Genomic DNA, 17,403 nt, shown 5'->3' on the forward strand with positions numbered 1-17,403 from the left:
TTACTGTTTACTAAGGTAAACCATGGAAGTTGAAGGAAAGTGGTGAATTGAATTCTGTTTCTGTTTAGTTCTGTTTCATCAAAGATTTGGCAAATGTGAGGGGAAAAAAGCACTGTAGAATGGTGGCTTTAAATGTATTCCCTTGAGAAATTCATTTCTATGTCAGCTGAGTCTTACTTTGTCCTTCCTTCCATCTGATTCAAAAACAGCATTTTGCCATCTTTTGCGGCGTGTCTGCCTGACATTTTGAGGGACTGAGTCACTTTGATAGCTAGCACTGAGGAATACCGCACCAGTGAATGCATTAGCTATCAAATCATGGTTGTTCACCAGTGTAGCTTATAGAGAGAACCTCCCTCCAACTTTTCCACCTGTCCTGGTTCTTACCTTAACAACAAGTCCACTTCTCCCTTCCAAATAGTAATATGTCATAATACAGCATATTTGGTAAAAATAAATACAGGGTGGGGTGGGAGTTTTGGATTTGTTTACTTGTTTTTCTGTCTGGAAATGACTTAGAGCCTGTTCTGTGAATTTACATCACATGAGGAATCCCTCAAACTTGTTCCCTTAGAAAGTCCACTCATCCCGTGGGGAGGAAGAAGCATCTTACAGCATGTAGAGAGGCTGTCATCATGGTGTCAGGCAAAGGGGAACCTTAGTGGTCTGTGTCCAAGATAATTCCTAGGTATCAGCAAGGGAATGTTTTGGTTCCCTAGTAGGTGTTTGTTGTAAACTTCATACATGGTAAAAATCTGTAATACATTCACATTCTTGTATCCTTTTTGGAAGGACATAAAGAGAATGCTGAAGACCCTTTTTCATTTCTTTTTCATTGGAGTTTGTTCAGGAAATGCAATGAATATTCCTGAATAGTCATTAGCTCATGTTGTTGATATCCTCTGGACACAAGATTTTAGACCAAGAATTAAGTTAAGGGGGAAAAAAAGGCTCTACTGTAATCCCAACAAATGTCCCAAAGAGGAGGTCTGGAAGAAGCCTCAAAAAGTCAACATCTACCACCCAGATGCCTACTCCATCCTTTGGCAGACATTCATCTCGTGTTCTCAAAATCCTTAAGTGCTGGAGATTGTTTATTCTGATGCTTTTCTGTGCTCACATCAAAGTCTCTATTGCTGTAATTTAAACCCCTTGTTCTTCCATCTCCAGCTCACAGAAAATAAATTATTTCCTTTGCTCTGCAGTAACAGCAGTCTCCCACTCTGTCAACTCTGCTATAGGCAAAATCCGTTACAGATGAATTCTTACCCATGTGTTTCTGTTCTACTGTTACCATCTTTGGCTGACACCTTAAATACAATAAATAAGTCTGTTGAAACTGCGAGCTACCAAAAAAGTGTATCATATAAGACCAAAGAACATAAGATTCAGGGTTTGAAATAAATTCCGTGAGGGACTGGGCACAAGTTGGCATCTTACTCTCAGTGTGCTACTCTTAATTTAGTGATTAAGATTAGCAAGCAGCTATTAAGTACAGAAATCTTGTTTTCAACTGCTTTTCTTTTTGCACAGCTGTTTCACATCCTTGCTGTGTACAGCTACTCGGGGTTGTTTTGCTTTGATAAATTTTCAAAATTTACATAGTTAGGTAGTGAATCATGGAAACTTTGTAGTTGCCAGTTGTAGAAAGAAGTGATGCCTGTGTTAAAATTCAGCCCCTGGGCACACCATTACATGGAAGTTGTATCTTTATATGATTACTGTCTACTTAGAAATAATTTAGAGCTTTGTAGCACAGTTTTACAGTGTTTCCATAACTTACTGTATCTCTAGACATTTCGAATAAAACCCAAGCTGGTTTAGACCACAAGGTTTTAGACATGTCTTCTGGTTATCAAAGGTCAAAGAACAGTTGTTCTCTAATTAATAGATCCACAGGAAGAGGCATTTCTCTACTAAGACAATTAATTGCAAAATAATTAGGAAAACTTTGTTTATAAACATGCATCAGTATTTTGACTTCATTTGATAATGTCATACTATGTGAAAAAGCTTTTCTTAACAAGGAGCAATCAAACATGGAGAACATGGCTATTGGTTTTGGTCCTAGGTTCTCTAACTTCACAATATTCCTTCTCTGTCTAATTATGGATATAGAAGATTATATAGAGTCTCTGTGTATTTAAAAAAAACCATGGATGGACTGTATAGCATGGCACGAGGTTTCCAGAAGGCCTAAGGGAAGATTTTGTTGTCAGAATTTCTGCTATCCTGCTCTACCTATGGTATACCCGACAAACAGGAGGAAAGCAGAGAAATTTCGTGTTATAACCTGTCCTGCCTGCTCTGGGGCAAATGTGTGGGATGAGATGAGACTTCTGCTATTGCAGACAGTCTCTGCCTATATATATGTGTGTATATATATATAGTAGCCTATATATATATATATGGCTGTATATATACGTATATATGTGTGTATATATACATATACACAGACCTTTGCTCTTTTCTTAGTTGGATAGCTCTTAGTTTCCAGACTAAGTTAATTACCAGTCAGATTATAATTTGTAGGGGGTTTCTAACAACTTTGAACAGTTCTTCTAGTGTGCCTCCTCTGATACCATTGCAAAATAGATTGAAATAAGTACATTGCACTGTTTCCTACTCAGCAGCATTTGCAGAGGCTGTAGTCTTGCCAGGATCAGATTATTATATTGCTTACTGAGAAAAAGAGGGGGTGAGGGAAGAAAATAAAGTGATTGCTTCTGCAGAGTGACCTGCCGTGATTATGCCTATTACACAACGTACAGAGATTTTGACCATGTGTGAACAGAACATGATTTGATAGAGCATCTAGGCATCATTTTTCTCATTATCCTGAGGCATTTGTCAGGAATCTTTCATTTTTTGCTTTTTTGCTTAGTTTCCTCTTTCATTGAAGTCTCAGTTCCTTGAAGCTGTGGATAATATGTCATTTTATTTATTTATTTATTGACCTGGGACATTAACTGCATAAGGGTCTGATCAGTGACAGGGTTGCTGTATTTGTGGTGAGAATAGCCAGATACAAGGGGGTGGACTTCTTACACCAGCTTTGGTGGCAGGCAGTTTATTGGGTGCCTACAGCTTGTCTCAATTAATTCCGTAGGCTTTTTGACAGCATCTTAAGGCTAACGTAGCTATGTTGCTTTTGGTACCTAAAGCCAAGCTCAAGTGCCTTTGGGCTGTCTTCAGTTATGTCATGTAGACATACTTCCATTCATTCATATTGCATCATGTGGAGAGCCAGAAAGGAAGTTTTTCCAGTTAAAGTGTTTCTGTTTTGTTGACAGGGGAAAAGGAAACGAGTGAGATACTAGTTATATGGAGAAGTTCAAGACAAAACTAAGGGAATCATTTGTGTTTTCTTAGTTTTGAGCTCAGAAGTCACATTCCTCATTGAACAGCCACACAAATAGCTGACTTTCCCACATAGCACTGGGATGTGACTAATACCATAGTTTGCAACTCACATGTCTGCTCTTTTTAGTATGTCTTTTTTTAACAGTAGTCCTTATTTTTATGAGTGCTGTGTACTTGGCAGGACAACAGTAAGATGTTTGCTCTGCTGGAAAGTATTACAGAGGTTTTGCGGTATTTCAAGGCAAATTAATTCATATCTCATTAAAGACAAATGCATTATGTGCCCTGTCTAGACAACAAAGAGATTAGGAACTGGAATGCTACTGCAATTCAAACTATGGTAGTAGTTTCCATAAAACAATATTCCATTTTATGTAATTGTGCCATTTTTCTAATACATGCAGTAAATGTAGGTTATAAAACAGTTTTTATGGGTTTTTTTCCTTACTACTCATCAGTTTTTGCCATCTGCTGCAGTAATGGAGACCGGCCCTATGTGAAAAAACTTGTAGAAATTAAAACCTAGAAGGGGATATGTAAACACAGAAGTAAACATTAACTCTTAGAAGTGCTAATTGCTAAGAAATGTCTGTTTCAGAACGAACAAGTGGTTTTGCAGGAGCACTTCAGCTATGGCTGAAATTATCATTGACTCACAGATAGAGTTGGGTGAGCTCTGGAACTGTTTGGGAAGGATCTGAGCTACCATTTATGGAGGTTAACACTGAGTTTTACTGGAGTTACAGGTTTTTGAAAAGGAAATTTCTTTATATCAGGAGCTTTTAAGAAACATGTAAACAGCCTTTTTGTTCAGAGAAGCTTTTGAAGCATAGTTAGCTGTCCCAGTAGACTGTGAAAGCAGCCCCCATGCATTTCCAAAGTTGTTACTAAAAATCATTTTCTAATTGTTGCACCAACTGTTTTTGTAGCATTGCTCGCTATGTTGTGTACCAGCTGGCAAAACTTCCTTACCTCTCTGAAATGGGTGAATTTTGCCTGCATACTTGATGGCTTATGAACTTGAAATCCATAGAGGGTTAGGAATGAACACTTTGGAATGGCTGTTTTGGCTTACAACAGCACAGACAGTGCCAAGGCAAAAAAAAAAAAGCCTGCCTCTCCTTCAGCCGTTAGGCAGTTTCAAAAGGTTTGTAGTCAAATCTTGCAGACAAACTGCAACTGGATCAGAGTAAGCCAGTGAACTGGGCCATATTGCTTAGACAAGGAGGGGAAAAGTGGTTCTCCTATTTGAATCCCAGTTACTGTTCTCATGTCAGAGCACTAAGTGACCCTGGCAGACAAGCGCTGCTGCGTTTCTCCACTACAGCTGCCCCTTACCCACGGGGGCATTGCTGTTCCATATACCCTCTCCCCGCCTCCCTCAGTGTGCAGTGTGTGGCTTTGATAGATGTATTAATCACCATTGAAAAGTTGTCTATAAAGTCATCAACAACACCTTCCCCCAGTTTCTTGGGTTCTAAGCTAAAGTGTAAAGAGCCCAAAAGGAAAGGAAAGCTCGTTCCAGACAGTCATTTGCCAGTCCCAGACAAATATTGGCTGAAAATATGAATAGCAGAAAGTTTTGTTTAAAGTTATCTTTGAAGAAGAACTTTTTTTAGAATGTGGGAGGTAGGGTGAGTGTGAGTTGGGAGAGGGAACAGACAAATCAAATGTCAATTTTGAATTTAAAATTAATGATTCCATTTTGAAAGTCAGAGAGTATCAGAATAGAATTGAGCATATTTTGTAGCCTACGCTTAGGGTGTTAATTAGGAATTAAGGGAAAAAAGAGCAAAGCAAAATGAGCATGATTGTAGTTCATAATATATGACTAGTGAAACAGAGTATTAAAAATATTGCCATAGTGAGATACAGAAACCAGATGAAGGCTGCAAATTAAAGTGGGTTTCTATATGAAAGTAGGTTAACTCTGGCCTTGTAGTTCTGCTTTCATAACTTCAACTGAGAAATGCTTTGCTTCTCCCTCTTTATCCTTAGTGTGTTATATGGGCAGAGGATAATGTGGTCCACACCATGGTTGGCTACGCTTCACCAGTCAAGTACAGTCTGCCAAAATAGCCCATAGCGCCTTCTAGGTCAAAGGCTTGCTGTTGGCTGGTGTGTGAAGGTTGTCATACCACACTGAAAGAAGAGGTTTTTTTCTTCTGTGCCTTTCCATGTCTATGTAAACATTCAGCCCGAAGGAAAGTACCCTTGTCAAAACCTGCTACCCCAGTTCTGACCTGTGCACTTCTGCTCCATCTTGCATTCAGGCATCTGTTTCAGTTTTCTGGTAGTTGTGGTCCTACCATACTTCACTATCAGTAACATCAGTCAATTTTTTATTCTCAAGTGTGGAGACTAACCATTCTTTAGGAAAACAAATGATGACTTGGCATAATCTGCCAAAGACAAGAAAATTGAAGTTTCTTTCCACATCAGTCTTATAATATGGGCAACATTTTCTAGGAGTTTCAGTATTTTGTTGTTTTTTTTCCCCCCCTGTTGGTTTTGGAACAGATCCTAACCCCCAAATTGCTTTCAGGTGTTGCAGGAGTACACTGCAGAGTACAATAAGAGCCCACAGGATGCCAAGTATATACTTACAGGTACACAGCATGCTCTTCTCCCTCCTGGCTTCTGTTGTTTACGGGTCCTAGTATACCCATGAATAAATAGGCAATCCTGCTTTCACTCTGCACCAGTCTTTAGCACTTCTTGAGAGCGTATTCCTTTGCTGCTACGTTAAATTAACTGGTATAACATCGTAACAGATTTCAGAGAGATGTACACCCTTACAAGTGTAGCTAATTCTGTCTTTAAGCTATCTGCTCAACTTGTGTGCTCTGCTGCATATGAGAGGCCAGCACCCCCTTTCCTCAGTTTACACAGTTACTCCTGCGAAGACAAAATATTCTGAGAAATAACTTAGTTTGCAGAACTCCAGAAAAAAATGGATTGTTCAGAATCTATTGCAGCAGATGTTTAGGTTTGGTCCTTGTCCAGCAACTGTTGTGTCTCAAGGTAGCCTGATTAGAAAAGGTCGGTAGCCTGATTAAATAAATTATTTAAAAAAAAAAAAGATAAAAAATATAAACGGTTACACATCTGCATCTGTAAGCATTACTGAGTTCTGCATTGACTACGGATTGTAATATCTGGGTGAAGGAAGTTGGTTTGGAGCGTGGCACGAAATTTCACAGAGAGCATATGGAAGCAAGCTTTTTCCATGCCAGGAAAGAAAACAGTGAAGGGACTTTTTCCCCAGCTGAAAACCCTCATAAAACTGGAAGTCTGAACTGGTGGGACACAACTCAATAAGAGGGGAAAAAAGATGTTTTTTTGGCAGGGCACTCATTTGTGCAGGAGAAAGCAGTGACTGGAGAATTGCAATTTTGGTGTTAGGTGGCTTTAGAGCTAAAGAGAGAGAGTTATTCCATGAGCTTAAAATCTATTATGGCAAGATTTCTCCTCTGAGGAGAGGTACAATTGGAAAAACTGACTACGCTGAGACCTGGCTGGTTGCCTGAAAGTGGATGGAAGAGGAATGAAACAGTATAGTTTATTCTGGGTATGGTTTATACAGAGGGATTCATAAAAGAAGCTGACAAAGCTACAGACAGAAAATTGGCCAGAAAGAGCATGGCTGATGAAGCGAAATGCCTAACGGAACCACAGAACCTCAAACATACTACATAACATTTAGATTTTGACCCACCTGATTATGTAGCAACACAAAAGCAAACAAGCAGAACACACACTGTACTGGAATAATGAAACTGCAAAAATATTATGATAATTTCTAGCAGCCTAGAGTCGGTGAAACTAATGTCTTAGTATAGCTGAAATGACTGCTTCTTAATTATAAACATATAACCTGAGTATCACGTCATGGAGTTGAAAAGAATCAGGCCCTAGACTTTGTTTGGCTTCTGCTCTATGTTCTGGGGAATCGAACTGTTTGAAAACATCTCAGGTGGCCAAAATGGGTAACTCAGATGAAGCATTGCGCTTCGCACAGAGCAGCCTTGTCTCACACAGGGCAAGAAGCTTCTGTAAGATTTAATCTGGAGAAGATCTGAAGACAGTGTAGCTGTTTCACAGTGTAATCTTTTCCTCTTTCAGGGATTACAGTAATTTAAGAGCTTCACTTACAATTCTTGCTGACCTAATGTTTAGCCCAGCTGAAACACAAAACTCAACTGGGATAGGGTGGAAGAAGTCAGCAGTTTGGAGAGAAGTTATCTAAAAAAGTAAAAATAGAAAATTAAAAGCTTTGTGGAAACTTTAAATAAAAGGTGCACAGATGACAGTTGATCTGCTCCAGCAAGTGAGATTAATACCTGCCAAAGAGCAATCATGTGGTTTCTTCAGAAAATTCAGGGATTTTTGTATAATTCCTTTTTCTCTTTCCTCCCCTCCCCCTCCCCCCTCTCCCTCTCCGCTCCTAGCAAAAAGATAGCATCAACCTTATGATGGTACAAACCTATCTATGGTGGAATAGAAGTGACTCAGAATGGTGCTATGGTTTATTCTTCTGTTGGCTAGATTGTGTCCAGCCTGGAGAAAACACATTTTAGAGAACAGAGCTAATCACACAATTTTTAAGAGGTAACCATTAGATGGGAACAGAAAACACCCCCTCCCTGTGAACCAGACACATCAGGGGTACACAAACGTATCCACTTACTCTCTGTATTATGCTCACTGCCATACCTGGGAAGAATTTCCGACTCGTTTGTATGTTCACCCTGTGCAGCATGAGAGGAAGGTGAGCCATCTCTACCACAGTGCTTGTGGGACCTCTGGGTGAAGAGACTTCAGTCTGAGTCTGTGCTTCAGATGGGAAACCAGGTGTCCCTCTCACATGAGCATTTTTGTTAAGGACATGAAATGATTCCAGGTTTGAAAAACTGAATGTGTGTTCAAGCACCTTGCTAGCGTGAGGCCTAATCTAGTGTCTTAGCTGGGTAGCAAAGGCTGATGCATTAGGGAACTGTGGGTTTGGTTTTTTTCCCTAGGATGTATGTGTCTCTTCGGTAGTTGTCAGTCTTAAATTACTGTTCAAACCTGCCTGCTGAATGCTCATATGCAGCAAACAAAGGGGGAGGAAACATTGTGTTTGTTACATGCATTTCAAAAGCGTGTGACATGGAAATCATGTTCTTTGGCAGACTGGAATGTTGCTAAATGTAAATTAACTCCATCTCCAGCAGGAGTGATGTCAGCTGAGAATCTGCTCCTGCATATTTTGCAATATTTAAATTTAATTAAAGTAAGGATGTACAACTTACTTGTGTAAGTATTTAGACTTGTGCAGCTGTGAGCTCGCAGATGATGGGCTATGGTGATAGGTACATGAGAAGCACGCCATCAACCAGGAAAAGGAAACCAAGTGGTGCATGACATCTACTGCTTCCCAGAAGTATCGGCTTTACGGTAGTGCTGCTGTTACCATAAAGTCCCAGGAACGCTTAATGTTACCAGTCCTGTGGAACGCAGCACTGTGTTTTTCACCATAGAAGCTGTTGCCGATAAAAATGCTCAGGCACTACAAAGATGCTTACGTTTGTCTGAGAAGAATTTGTCTGCCCCTTGCAAAGGGGAGCAGAGGAGCCGTTTAAAGAAAAAGGAAACATTTCCCTTCTCCCTGAAGGCTGTCCTTGCTGGCTTAGGAAAGCTAACAACGCTGTGGAGTTTCTGAGGTCAACACTAATGTTGCTGGGGAAGAGGAGGGAGGATGGTGTAAAGCTACCTGGCCTGTGATCAAGAAAGCTGTGCAGAATGGTCTCCCACAGAGCATAAAGATACCCTTGGCTGCTGCAGCTGCTGTGGTGTAGCCTCTTTCCTTCAGTCTGGCCCCCCATCGGAAAAACAGCCAACAAGTAACGGATCACAGTTGTACTCTAATACAAGTAAGAATAAATTTAATACAAATGTCTTCAGTGCTCCCCTCCAAAAAAAACCCAAACAAACAAAAAAAACCCAAAAAAACCCCACCAAAAAGCCTTCAGAACAAGACAATTTATTTTCTTGAGGTTGGTGGTATTAATATTACACAAGAAGTGAAGCCACCAAACACTTTAAGGGCACACTATTCAGGTATGCCAGGGAGATAGCATTGTTCTATTGCAAAACTGTGGTGGTATGAAGAACCAAAGCAAGCATTTTTCCTTGGTTCCCAAATAAGAAATATAATCAATCAGGACCTTCTGGTATTTCAGGAAGAGGTATGGATTTCTGTCACACAGTGGAAAATTATACTTTTGTCCTTTTCTTCAGGAGTGTATCATTGACGAAGACTGTGAAACAGGAAAATACTGCCAGTTCTCCACCTTTGAATACAAGTGCCAGCTCTGTAAAACCCAGCATACAGTAAGTTCTGAATAAGATGTGATTTTATGTGGTTTTTAGAAACTCAATATGCAAGTTATTGTTGCTAATGTCAGCAAGTCAAAATTGGTAGAAAAGAAGCAAAGTTTCTGCATGAGGTTAAAAAATGGATGTCAAGTATTTTGGGTTGGCGTTGTAGGTTTTGGGGTTTTTTCTGCCTGTTAACACAACTAAGTTTTAAGGTTTATGTTCTCCTGTGCTTTAAAACCTGCACTCCGCTCCTCCTGACTCAAGCTCGACTTGTTCGGTGGTGTAAGGACAGCGTAAATTTAACACAGTGTAAGTTGCCAGTGGAATGGGCAAAGCGGAAATGCTGTGCCAGGTCCTAAGGCTCAGCTGACAGTTGGTCATTTCCAGCTCTTGATTCACAAAGAGAATTGCAGCAGCCTGTGTTCTTGCCTTCATTGACAGCTTGTACAATGCTGTAGTGCAGTTGTTACTGTAAATGACCCTCTTACATGGATCATTTACATTATTTGAATCTGGGAACCTCAGGAAGCAGTCAGTTCCTGTCTTTTGAGCTTAAAGATAAATGTTCTTGGTAGTAGCTATGGTTAGATTATCTTCTGTAGGTGACAGGTGCCTGAGAAGCTCAGGCTTTTTCTGTGGTGAAAATTCAGCTTAAGAGCAGTCTCTCAAAAAAGGCCTTTTATCTGACTGTCCCTTTTAATCTAAGTTCTGCTGATGGCCTCTTATGAAACAAATTCATTCCTTAAAACACTTGCAAACAGTTACGTCTACAAGCAAGCAAACCTTGCTGTGAAGTCATGTAATCAATAGGATTATTATAATCTAAAAGCACCAGGCTGTTCCTGAAATGATTTACATGCTTATCTTGATAACTTCAGGGAGCTCTGTTGTCTTCAGTGGACTGAATGCTTGCTTAAACGCAAGTCCTGAATATATGCTTCTGTCATTAAGAAAGCTTATTCTTCGTATTTTAGAAAATGTCAAACTGATAATTTTTCATGTTAACATGGAATAATTGAAAATCAAGATTGGGATGATCGAACACCTACACACACACACACACACCCCTTTTCTTTACAGTCCTCAATAGAACATTTGTAGGATAAAGAAAATAAAAATTGTGTCCTAGCTACATTCCTGTTGTAAAGTGAGCTCAGACTGAAGGTGGTAGGATCAATTTCCTGACCTAGAATCCTCACAATTACAAAACATTTTTCTTTTTAATTAGCCAGTCTTAATAGTGCTAGTGTGGTCCTACTTCTTGCCCTGTGTTAAGCACTTCCTGTGGGATCCGCTGGAAAAGAAATTCTGATTTTGTATGGCTGCCCAGACAGGGCTTTACACAGACAGAAAAAAGCCGTTAAAATGCTGACCTAATAGGAATCTTTAAGATGTTAATAAAACTACCTAAAAAAAGAAACAAAGTGACACACTGTTTTTATTAGGTTGATTTATTAGGTGTGTTTAGTTGAAACACTGAGACAATTGTCATACAAAGCTATCTCTAGCTAGAGATTCACATTTCTGATTTGCAAAGAGAATTTTTCTTCACACATACTTTTTTCAAAGAGTCTAGGTTCCAAATGAGATTTGGTTCTTATTACAACAAAAAATTAGATTGTAGTAAATTTTTTTTTTTTTGCTTTGCTCTTTGAAAGCAATTCTTCTGAACAAATTGTAAATTCCTAACTGCATTTAACAATGGAAAAAGAATCAGTAGCATTTTCCATTGATAATGATTAATTTATTGATGTTTTTTTTCCTTGGTTGCAAAAGGCTGCCCTGAAATCTATCTGACACTGCAGGATGTCTGGCTGTTGATTTTGATGTAAATGCTAAAATAAGAATTCAGGTTTTGTAAGATTGAAAGTATAATAGTGTAGGAGTGCTGTTACCCTACTGCGGAGGTTCTTGTCTGGCAAATAGTTTTATGTATGCTTGAAATTGAGAACCTAAGCAATTCTGTTTAAACACTGGGAATAGGGCATGCATATATTTAAAACACATATGTGCAGTTACCTTCAGGACCAGAGTCTAATTCTATGTTTAGCCATCTGTTGATACATGCGATTAGTGCTGGAGTGACAGTTTTGTCATGTGCTTTTCCCATTTGCAAGCATTGCTCGCGGGACGTTGAATGCTGTGGAGACCAGCTTTGCGTTTGGGGCGAGTGCAGGAAATCCACGTCAAAAGGCGAGAACGGCACCATTTGTGAGAACCAACATGACTGCAACCCTGGAATGTGCTGTGCTTTTCAGAAAGGTACAGAGGTTTTGCTTTTTATCCTATTCATTTGATAATACAGGCGTGTTAATATTTAGCTCTTTCGCCCAAGTGAAGAGGTTAAATCTCTACAGAATCAATAGGTCATGCTCCCTTGGCTCATGGAAAACACTGTGTTAACTTCATTATAAAACTTTAATAGAATTCAGAATGAGAAACAGTCTGATAGGGGTGCACAACAGTGAAAGAAAAGCCTGTGGCACATTAGAGAGGAGACCAGCATGAGAAGCACAAAAATCTACTGTTTCTAAAGGAGAGTCTCAGACATTTAAAAGTAGCAGAGCTCTGTGTCAAACCTTCACCCAATAGAACAAAAATAAGAGAATTAAAAATGTACAAAATAAATAAATGAGACTACTGAAAGTGGCTTTTCCTTCATATCAGCAAGACGCCATCAGAATCAGATTGCAGATACATTGCATCTGAGTTTTATATGAGCCTTCCAGCTCCCCCACGCTACACAATACTGACTGGACAGACGAGATATAGAGGAATGATGTTTCAGGTTATGTTGTCAGTCCACATGGGAACATGAAACTTGATTTTCAGAAGAGAAGAGAGGAGGAGAAGGTATCAGGCCTAAAATAAGTCTTAAATCCTGCCTGGTCAGGGCCTAGCTGCTTCTACCATTTTATACCCACTAGGTCCTCACCACTTTTTATCATAGTTCACCTGAATTTTGTAGTGACGGGATACAATTCCAGCCATCTTTCTACATCAGGTAGATACTTCTCTAGATAACTTTTTTCATGACTCTCGCTATGAGGAAGAGAAGAGGTTGTACCTTCACTGACAGTTGAGCTGCCTGTCCGGCCATCAAGCCTGCTGGGAGATCACGCTACTAGGGCATTTCAGGAAAACAAAGGAGAAAGCTCCAACAGCTCAGCTTTTCCTTGGAAGTTTTGAGCATTACATAGTAGACATTCAATGTTAAGTTAAGGTTGACATTCACCCCTGTGCATAAACAAGGGTGCCAAGCCCCAAATGCCATAAAACAGCTTTGCCTATTGTAGAATTACTGTAACAAATTAAAATGGCTGAGTATTAGTTCTTGTAACCTCATTATTCAGTCTCTGAAAATCTGTATTTGTAACCTCTGAAAAGAAATAGAATAGGAAAAACAACAGAGTTCTAAAATATACAGGTATTTCTCTATTCAGATTTTAAAGCATTAATGCTGTGCATTGCAAAGGATTCACTGTAATTTTTGTTTTCTTGGTTTTAGAATAGTCTTTCAAATCTCCAAGGGCTGGATTGTGCAGTACTACTGTACTGACAGTAGTCTCTTAGTGAAGCTGCAGTTGATCTTGCTCATTAAGCATAAACTTCAAATGTCTTACTCCCACCTAGTGGAAAGAACACTAAGTTATAGCTCCCTAATATGTAAGCGGACTTAAAGAGAACTCAAGCCCGTCTTTTCATGTTTTTTGTGTAGACTTAAAGATTAGGTCATCTCACTTTAGGAGACAGTTAACGACTTCTCATAAAATTAATTTACTCTGGCATGCAGAACTGCTGTTTCCTGTGTGCACTCCATTACCTGAAGAAGGTGAACCCTGCCACGATCCTTCAAACAGACTTCTCAACCTCATCACCTGGGAACTGGAACCTGATGGAGTACTTGAGCGATGCCCATGTGCAAGTGGCTTGATCTGCCAACCTCAGAGGTAAAGACTAAAACCGGGCAAGCAAACTGCTTGAAATTTTTGAGGGGTGTCTTTCTACGGTAAATAGATGTAGAGCTTGCAGATTCTTCTGCACTATAAAGTGTGTAATTGAGTCTGGCAACACCTTAATCCTGTATGATTTAACTTTGTGTATCAGACTGGCACTGCTTTTTAATCCATCAGAAAGTACTAACAGCTGTTGAGATGTAGCATCCCAATTTAATTCTCTACATGCAGCTCTTGTCCACCAGCTTTCTGTGGTAGATTTGGCTTCTGTTAGAAGTTTTGCTTGCTTTCATACGCATGACATAATTAAGACACTTTAATACATGCAGTAAGTATAAACAGGCATGTTCCTGTACTACTGATCAGCTTTACAGAAGGTCACTTCTATCACAAGAAAAAAAAAAAAAAAAAAAAAAAAGATATATTTGGCTGCACTTTCCTTCAGTTTTGAACTAATCCAAGCCGCCAGTTTCCCTACTGCTGACTTAAGATCTGCTGTTCATACTTGAAAAATTCATACTGTGCAGATTTCTTCAGTGTCATTGAGTATCACGGAATAGGAAGCAGGCTGACTCCACATTTTCTAAACCTTTTACTGTATTGTGCCTTTAACAATTCTTTAAAAGGACAGTTATTTGTATTATCAGCAATTTCATTGTGAGAAAGTGAGATCATTTCAGTTTTGCACTAAAAGCATTTACATGTGCGCTGTAAGTTCTCCAAGTTTGTTCCTACACTACCATTTTCATTATATTAACTTTCAACAAGACAGCATAGCTGTGATAGAGATGTAGATCACTATTTCTCTCTTCTTCTGTGTCCAACTCTGTTTCTACATTTTTTCATGCATGAAAAGTACCTGAATCACATTTTGTTTCATAAACGTCATTTAAGTAAGCAAGCAGAGTTGATCCCATCCGTTCAGCACCAAAATTTTAGTTAATGTTCAAGTACCATGAACCTCAGGGAAGGTGTATCAGCAAATCTTGTGTCTAGTAAAGGAAAACATTTCAGCAGAGGATAGAGAAACACAGAAAGGAGTTAGGGTGTGACTATAACTGAACTGTGCAGCTATAGTCACACGAATTATTCATCCGAGTTATCACAAATACAGTAACACTGTGCTTATCACCTGCCCACGGCTCGCATGGACAGTAAGATAAAGCTGCTTCTGTGAATTTACATGTGAATTTAAAGATTCAGGTAACATTTTCTTTACTAAAAGAAACAGCCCATCTCTGCTTGAGGTGGTCCTTGGCTAAATGTTACTAGTGAGTGATAAACACTGAAACTATCAGATTATATCCTAGCGAATATGGGGATAGTCCGCCCAAATGGAAGCCTTAAAACTCCTAGAAAGCAGCACATACAAGAATTCAAGATGTACATAAAATAAGCTTCAGGAACATCTTTAGCCCATTTACCCTTTCTTTCAAGTGAAAGAGGCTGCAGCTTTCGGCAGTTTCTGAGGGGTGCCTGGCACAAGCAGCCATCACCTCGCACTGTCACAGGGCCCCATAGCCCTGTTCTGTGCCATGTAGCACAAAGGGATAGTGGATGCACCATCAACAACTTCTCTTCCCCTGCCCCTGTCAAGTACAAATCATTCTTGTTGCCTTTTAAAGTTCCTACAAGTGTGGGAAGTTTGTTTGCAGGCAACTGAAGCTACTTTTCAAAACTAAGCAGCAAATACAGGTACTACGCTATCCTATTTAGAACTAAATAGATAACGCTTAAGTTCTCAACTCTACAGCTTGATGGCAAACAATATTTTTTCTGCATTCCTTTTAAGCTGGAGCATCATGTTTCTTAACTTGGTATTATGATATGAACAGAAAGGACTAGTCATCACTATTGCTTGTAGGTAGGACAGGCCAGGTTGTGCTGAGGTCCACTGCCATCTTGTGTCCTAGTAGCAAACATTTTCTATTAGGATCTATTAGGATCTTTGGTCTAGCTCTGTATGTGGACAACTCATCTTTTAACTCTCCAGCTGCCAAGCAACTAAAAATCAGATGTTTAAGAAGTCAGCTATGGTAGATCTGACCGTATTATGCACTTAACACGCTTTCATGTGGGGAGGGAATGAAGAATTTTACTAAGGACCGAGTAAAAGAACATGAGAAGACATACAACATGACCAGATCTCTCTTTTTCCAACAGCCACAGCACTACATCTGTGTGTGAACTGTCTGCCAATGAAACCAGGAATAATGAAAAAGAAGATCCCTTAATCATGGATGAGATGCCATTTCTCAGCTTGATACCTAGAGATATTCTTTCCGATTATGAAGAAAGCAGTGTCATTCAGGAAGTGCGTAAAGAATTAGAAAGTCTGGAGGACCAAGCAGGTTTGAAGCCCGAGCCCGACTCAGCTCATGACCTGGTTTTGGGAGATGAAATTTAAAGTCCAAACACCAGACAGTTTAGTTAGTTGTTTCTAGAAATTTTTGTCTAGTGTCTTGCTTATATAAACCCTAAACACATACTGCTGGATAGAAGTGCAATAAACAAGGTCTTCTCTGAGCATCCTTTTCTGTGCACCAAACCTGCATGTTCAAATGACTGTGGAATTCATTCAATCCTTGGACAAAACCTGCTGTCAAAGACAAATAAGAAATACATCATTGTTTCTTCTGGATTAGTACTTTCCCCTTGTACATTAGAAATAAACTTATCAGTACTTGTACTCATTAAAAAAAATACACATAAGCATAAATTATCTTAAGTTATCAGTGACTGTAGAAGTGACTTTTGAGTACCTATGTTTAGAATCACTTATTTTTCCAGGCTAAAAACCATCTACTTTGGACTCTTTCAATCATTTATCTTAAGCAGATTTTTTTTTTGAGGCTATAATCAGTGAAGCTGCAACATAAGAGATTCTGGGTGTCACAACCCTCCCATCACACACGCATTGTGGAAGGATGGAAAAGATAAAGAATGCTTACCCTTCTAGATGAATATACCCAGAGTTTCTTTTCAGCTGTGCACAATGGATGCCATCTGTCCTGCAGCAGCTGCCAGTGTAACTTAAGAACTGAGTAGCCAGAGTATCCCTTGAGTTTTACACTTTGATATACAATGGTCATTGGCCTCCCCCACTACATAAGGGGCATACTATCAAAAAAAAGCCTGGAACGTTTTCCATAAAAATAACAAAGCGTACATACTTCTATATCCATGTAACACATTGGTTTCTACATAGAAACTTTCAACTTGCCTGTTCAAGGCTCTGTCTCTCAAGGGCAAAATATATTACTCGAAATTGCAGAACAAACAGCTAAATGGGCTGAATACAAAGAATACAGACTCTCTGATGTACAATGAATGTGTAAAATCACAATATGTAGAATAGTGCAGCTGCAATTACAAGGCTGTGCCTAAGCTAGAGCTAAACCGGTGCCACAGAAATGGCACCATTGTGCCCTACACGAACATACCTTCTTGGCTAATGTCAATTGCAGGATGTGTTGACTGTACTCCATCATCACCTACCCTTGTCGAGAGACACAGTGAATGTAAAGTCATTACTTCAGTTTAGCAGTAAGACAATCTAAACAGCTTCTGGCATTTAGAGACTTGTGCTTTTCCTCCTTGAATCTATTACACCCAGAGAAAATTCTTTGAGAAATGGTTTGTGCTTTTAATACACTTCAAAGGCATCAATCTGTGCATGTTACAAAGTGTGATTATCATTACCATGTTAACAGGTCATTGA

General features: G+C 39.4%; 1 protein-coding gene across 1 annotated transcript in view; it reads left to right on the top strand.

Annotated features, from left to right (window-relative positions):
* The window catches only part of DKK3 (dickkopf WNT signaling pathway inhibitor 3), a 28,377-nt gene extending 12,056 nt beyond the window's left edge, over nucleotides 1–16,321 (top strand). Inside the window, exons 4-7 of the mRNA XM_063331409.1 lie at nucleotides 9,646–9,738; nucleotides 11,844–11,988; nucleotides 13,520–13,676; nucleotides 15,846–16,321. Of these exons, the coding sequence (XP_063187479.1) occupies nucleotides 9,646–9,738; nucleotides 11,844–11,988; nucleotides 13,520–13,676; nucleotides 15,846–16,089 (639 nt within the window). The 3' untranslated portion in view covers nucleotides 16,090–16,321. The remainder of the gene's footprint in view (nucleotides 1–9,645; nucleotides 9,739–11,843; nucleotides 11,989–13,519; nucleotides 13,677–15,845) is intronic.
* Nucleotides 16,322–17,403: the final 1,082 nt, after the last annotated feature.

Source organism: Chroicocephalus ridibundus, chromosome 4 (assembly GCF_963924245.1).
Source record: "Chroicocephalus ridibundus chromosome 4, bChrRid1.1, whole genome shotgun sequence".
In the NCBI taxonomy this organism is placed as follows: domain Eukaryota; kingdom Metazoa; phylum Chordata; class Aves; order Charadriiformes; family Laridae; genus Chroicocephalus; species Chroicocephalus ridibundus.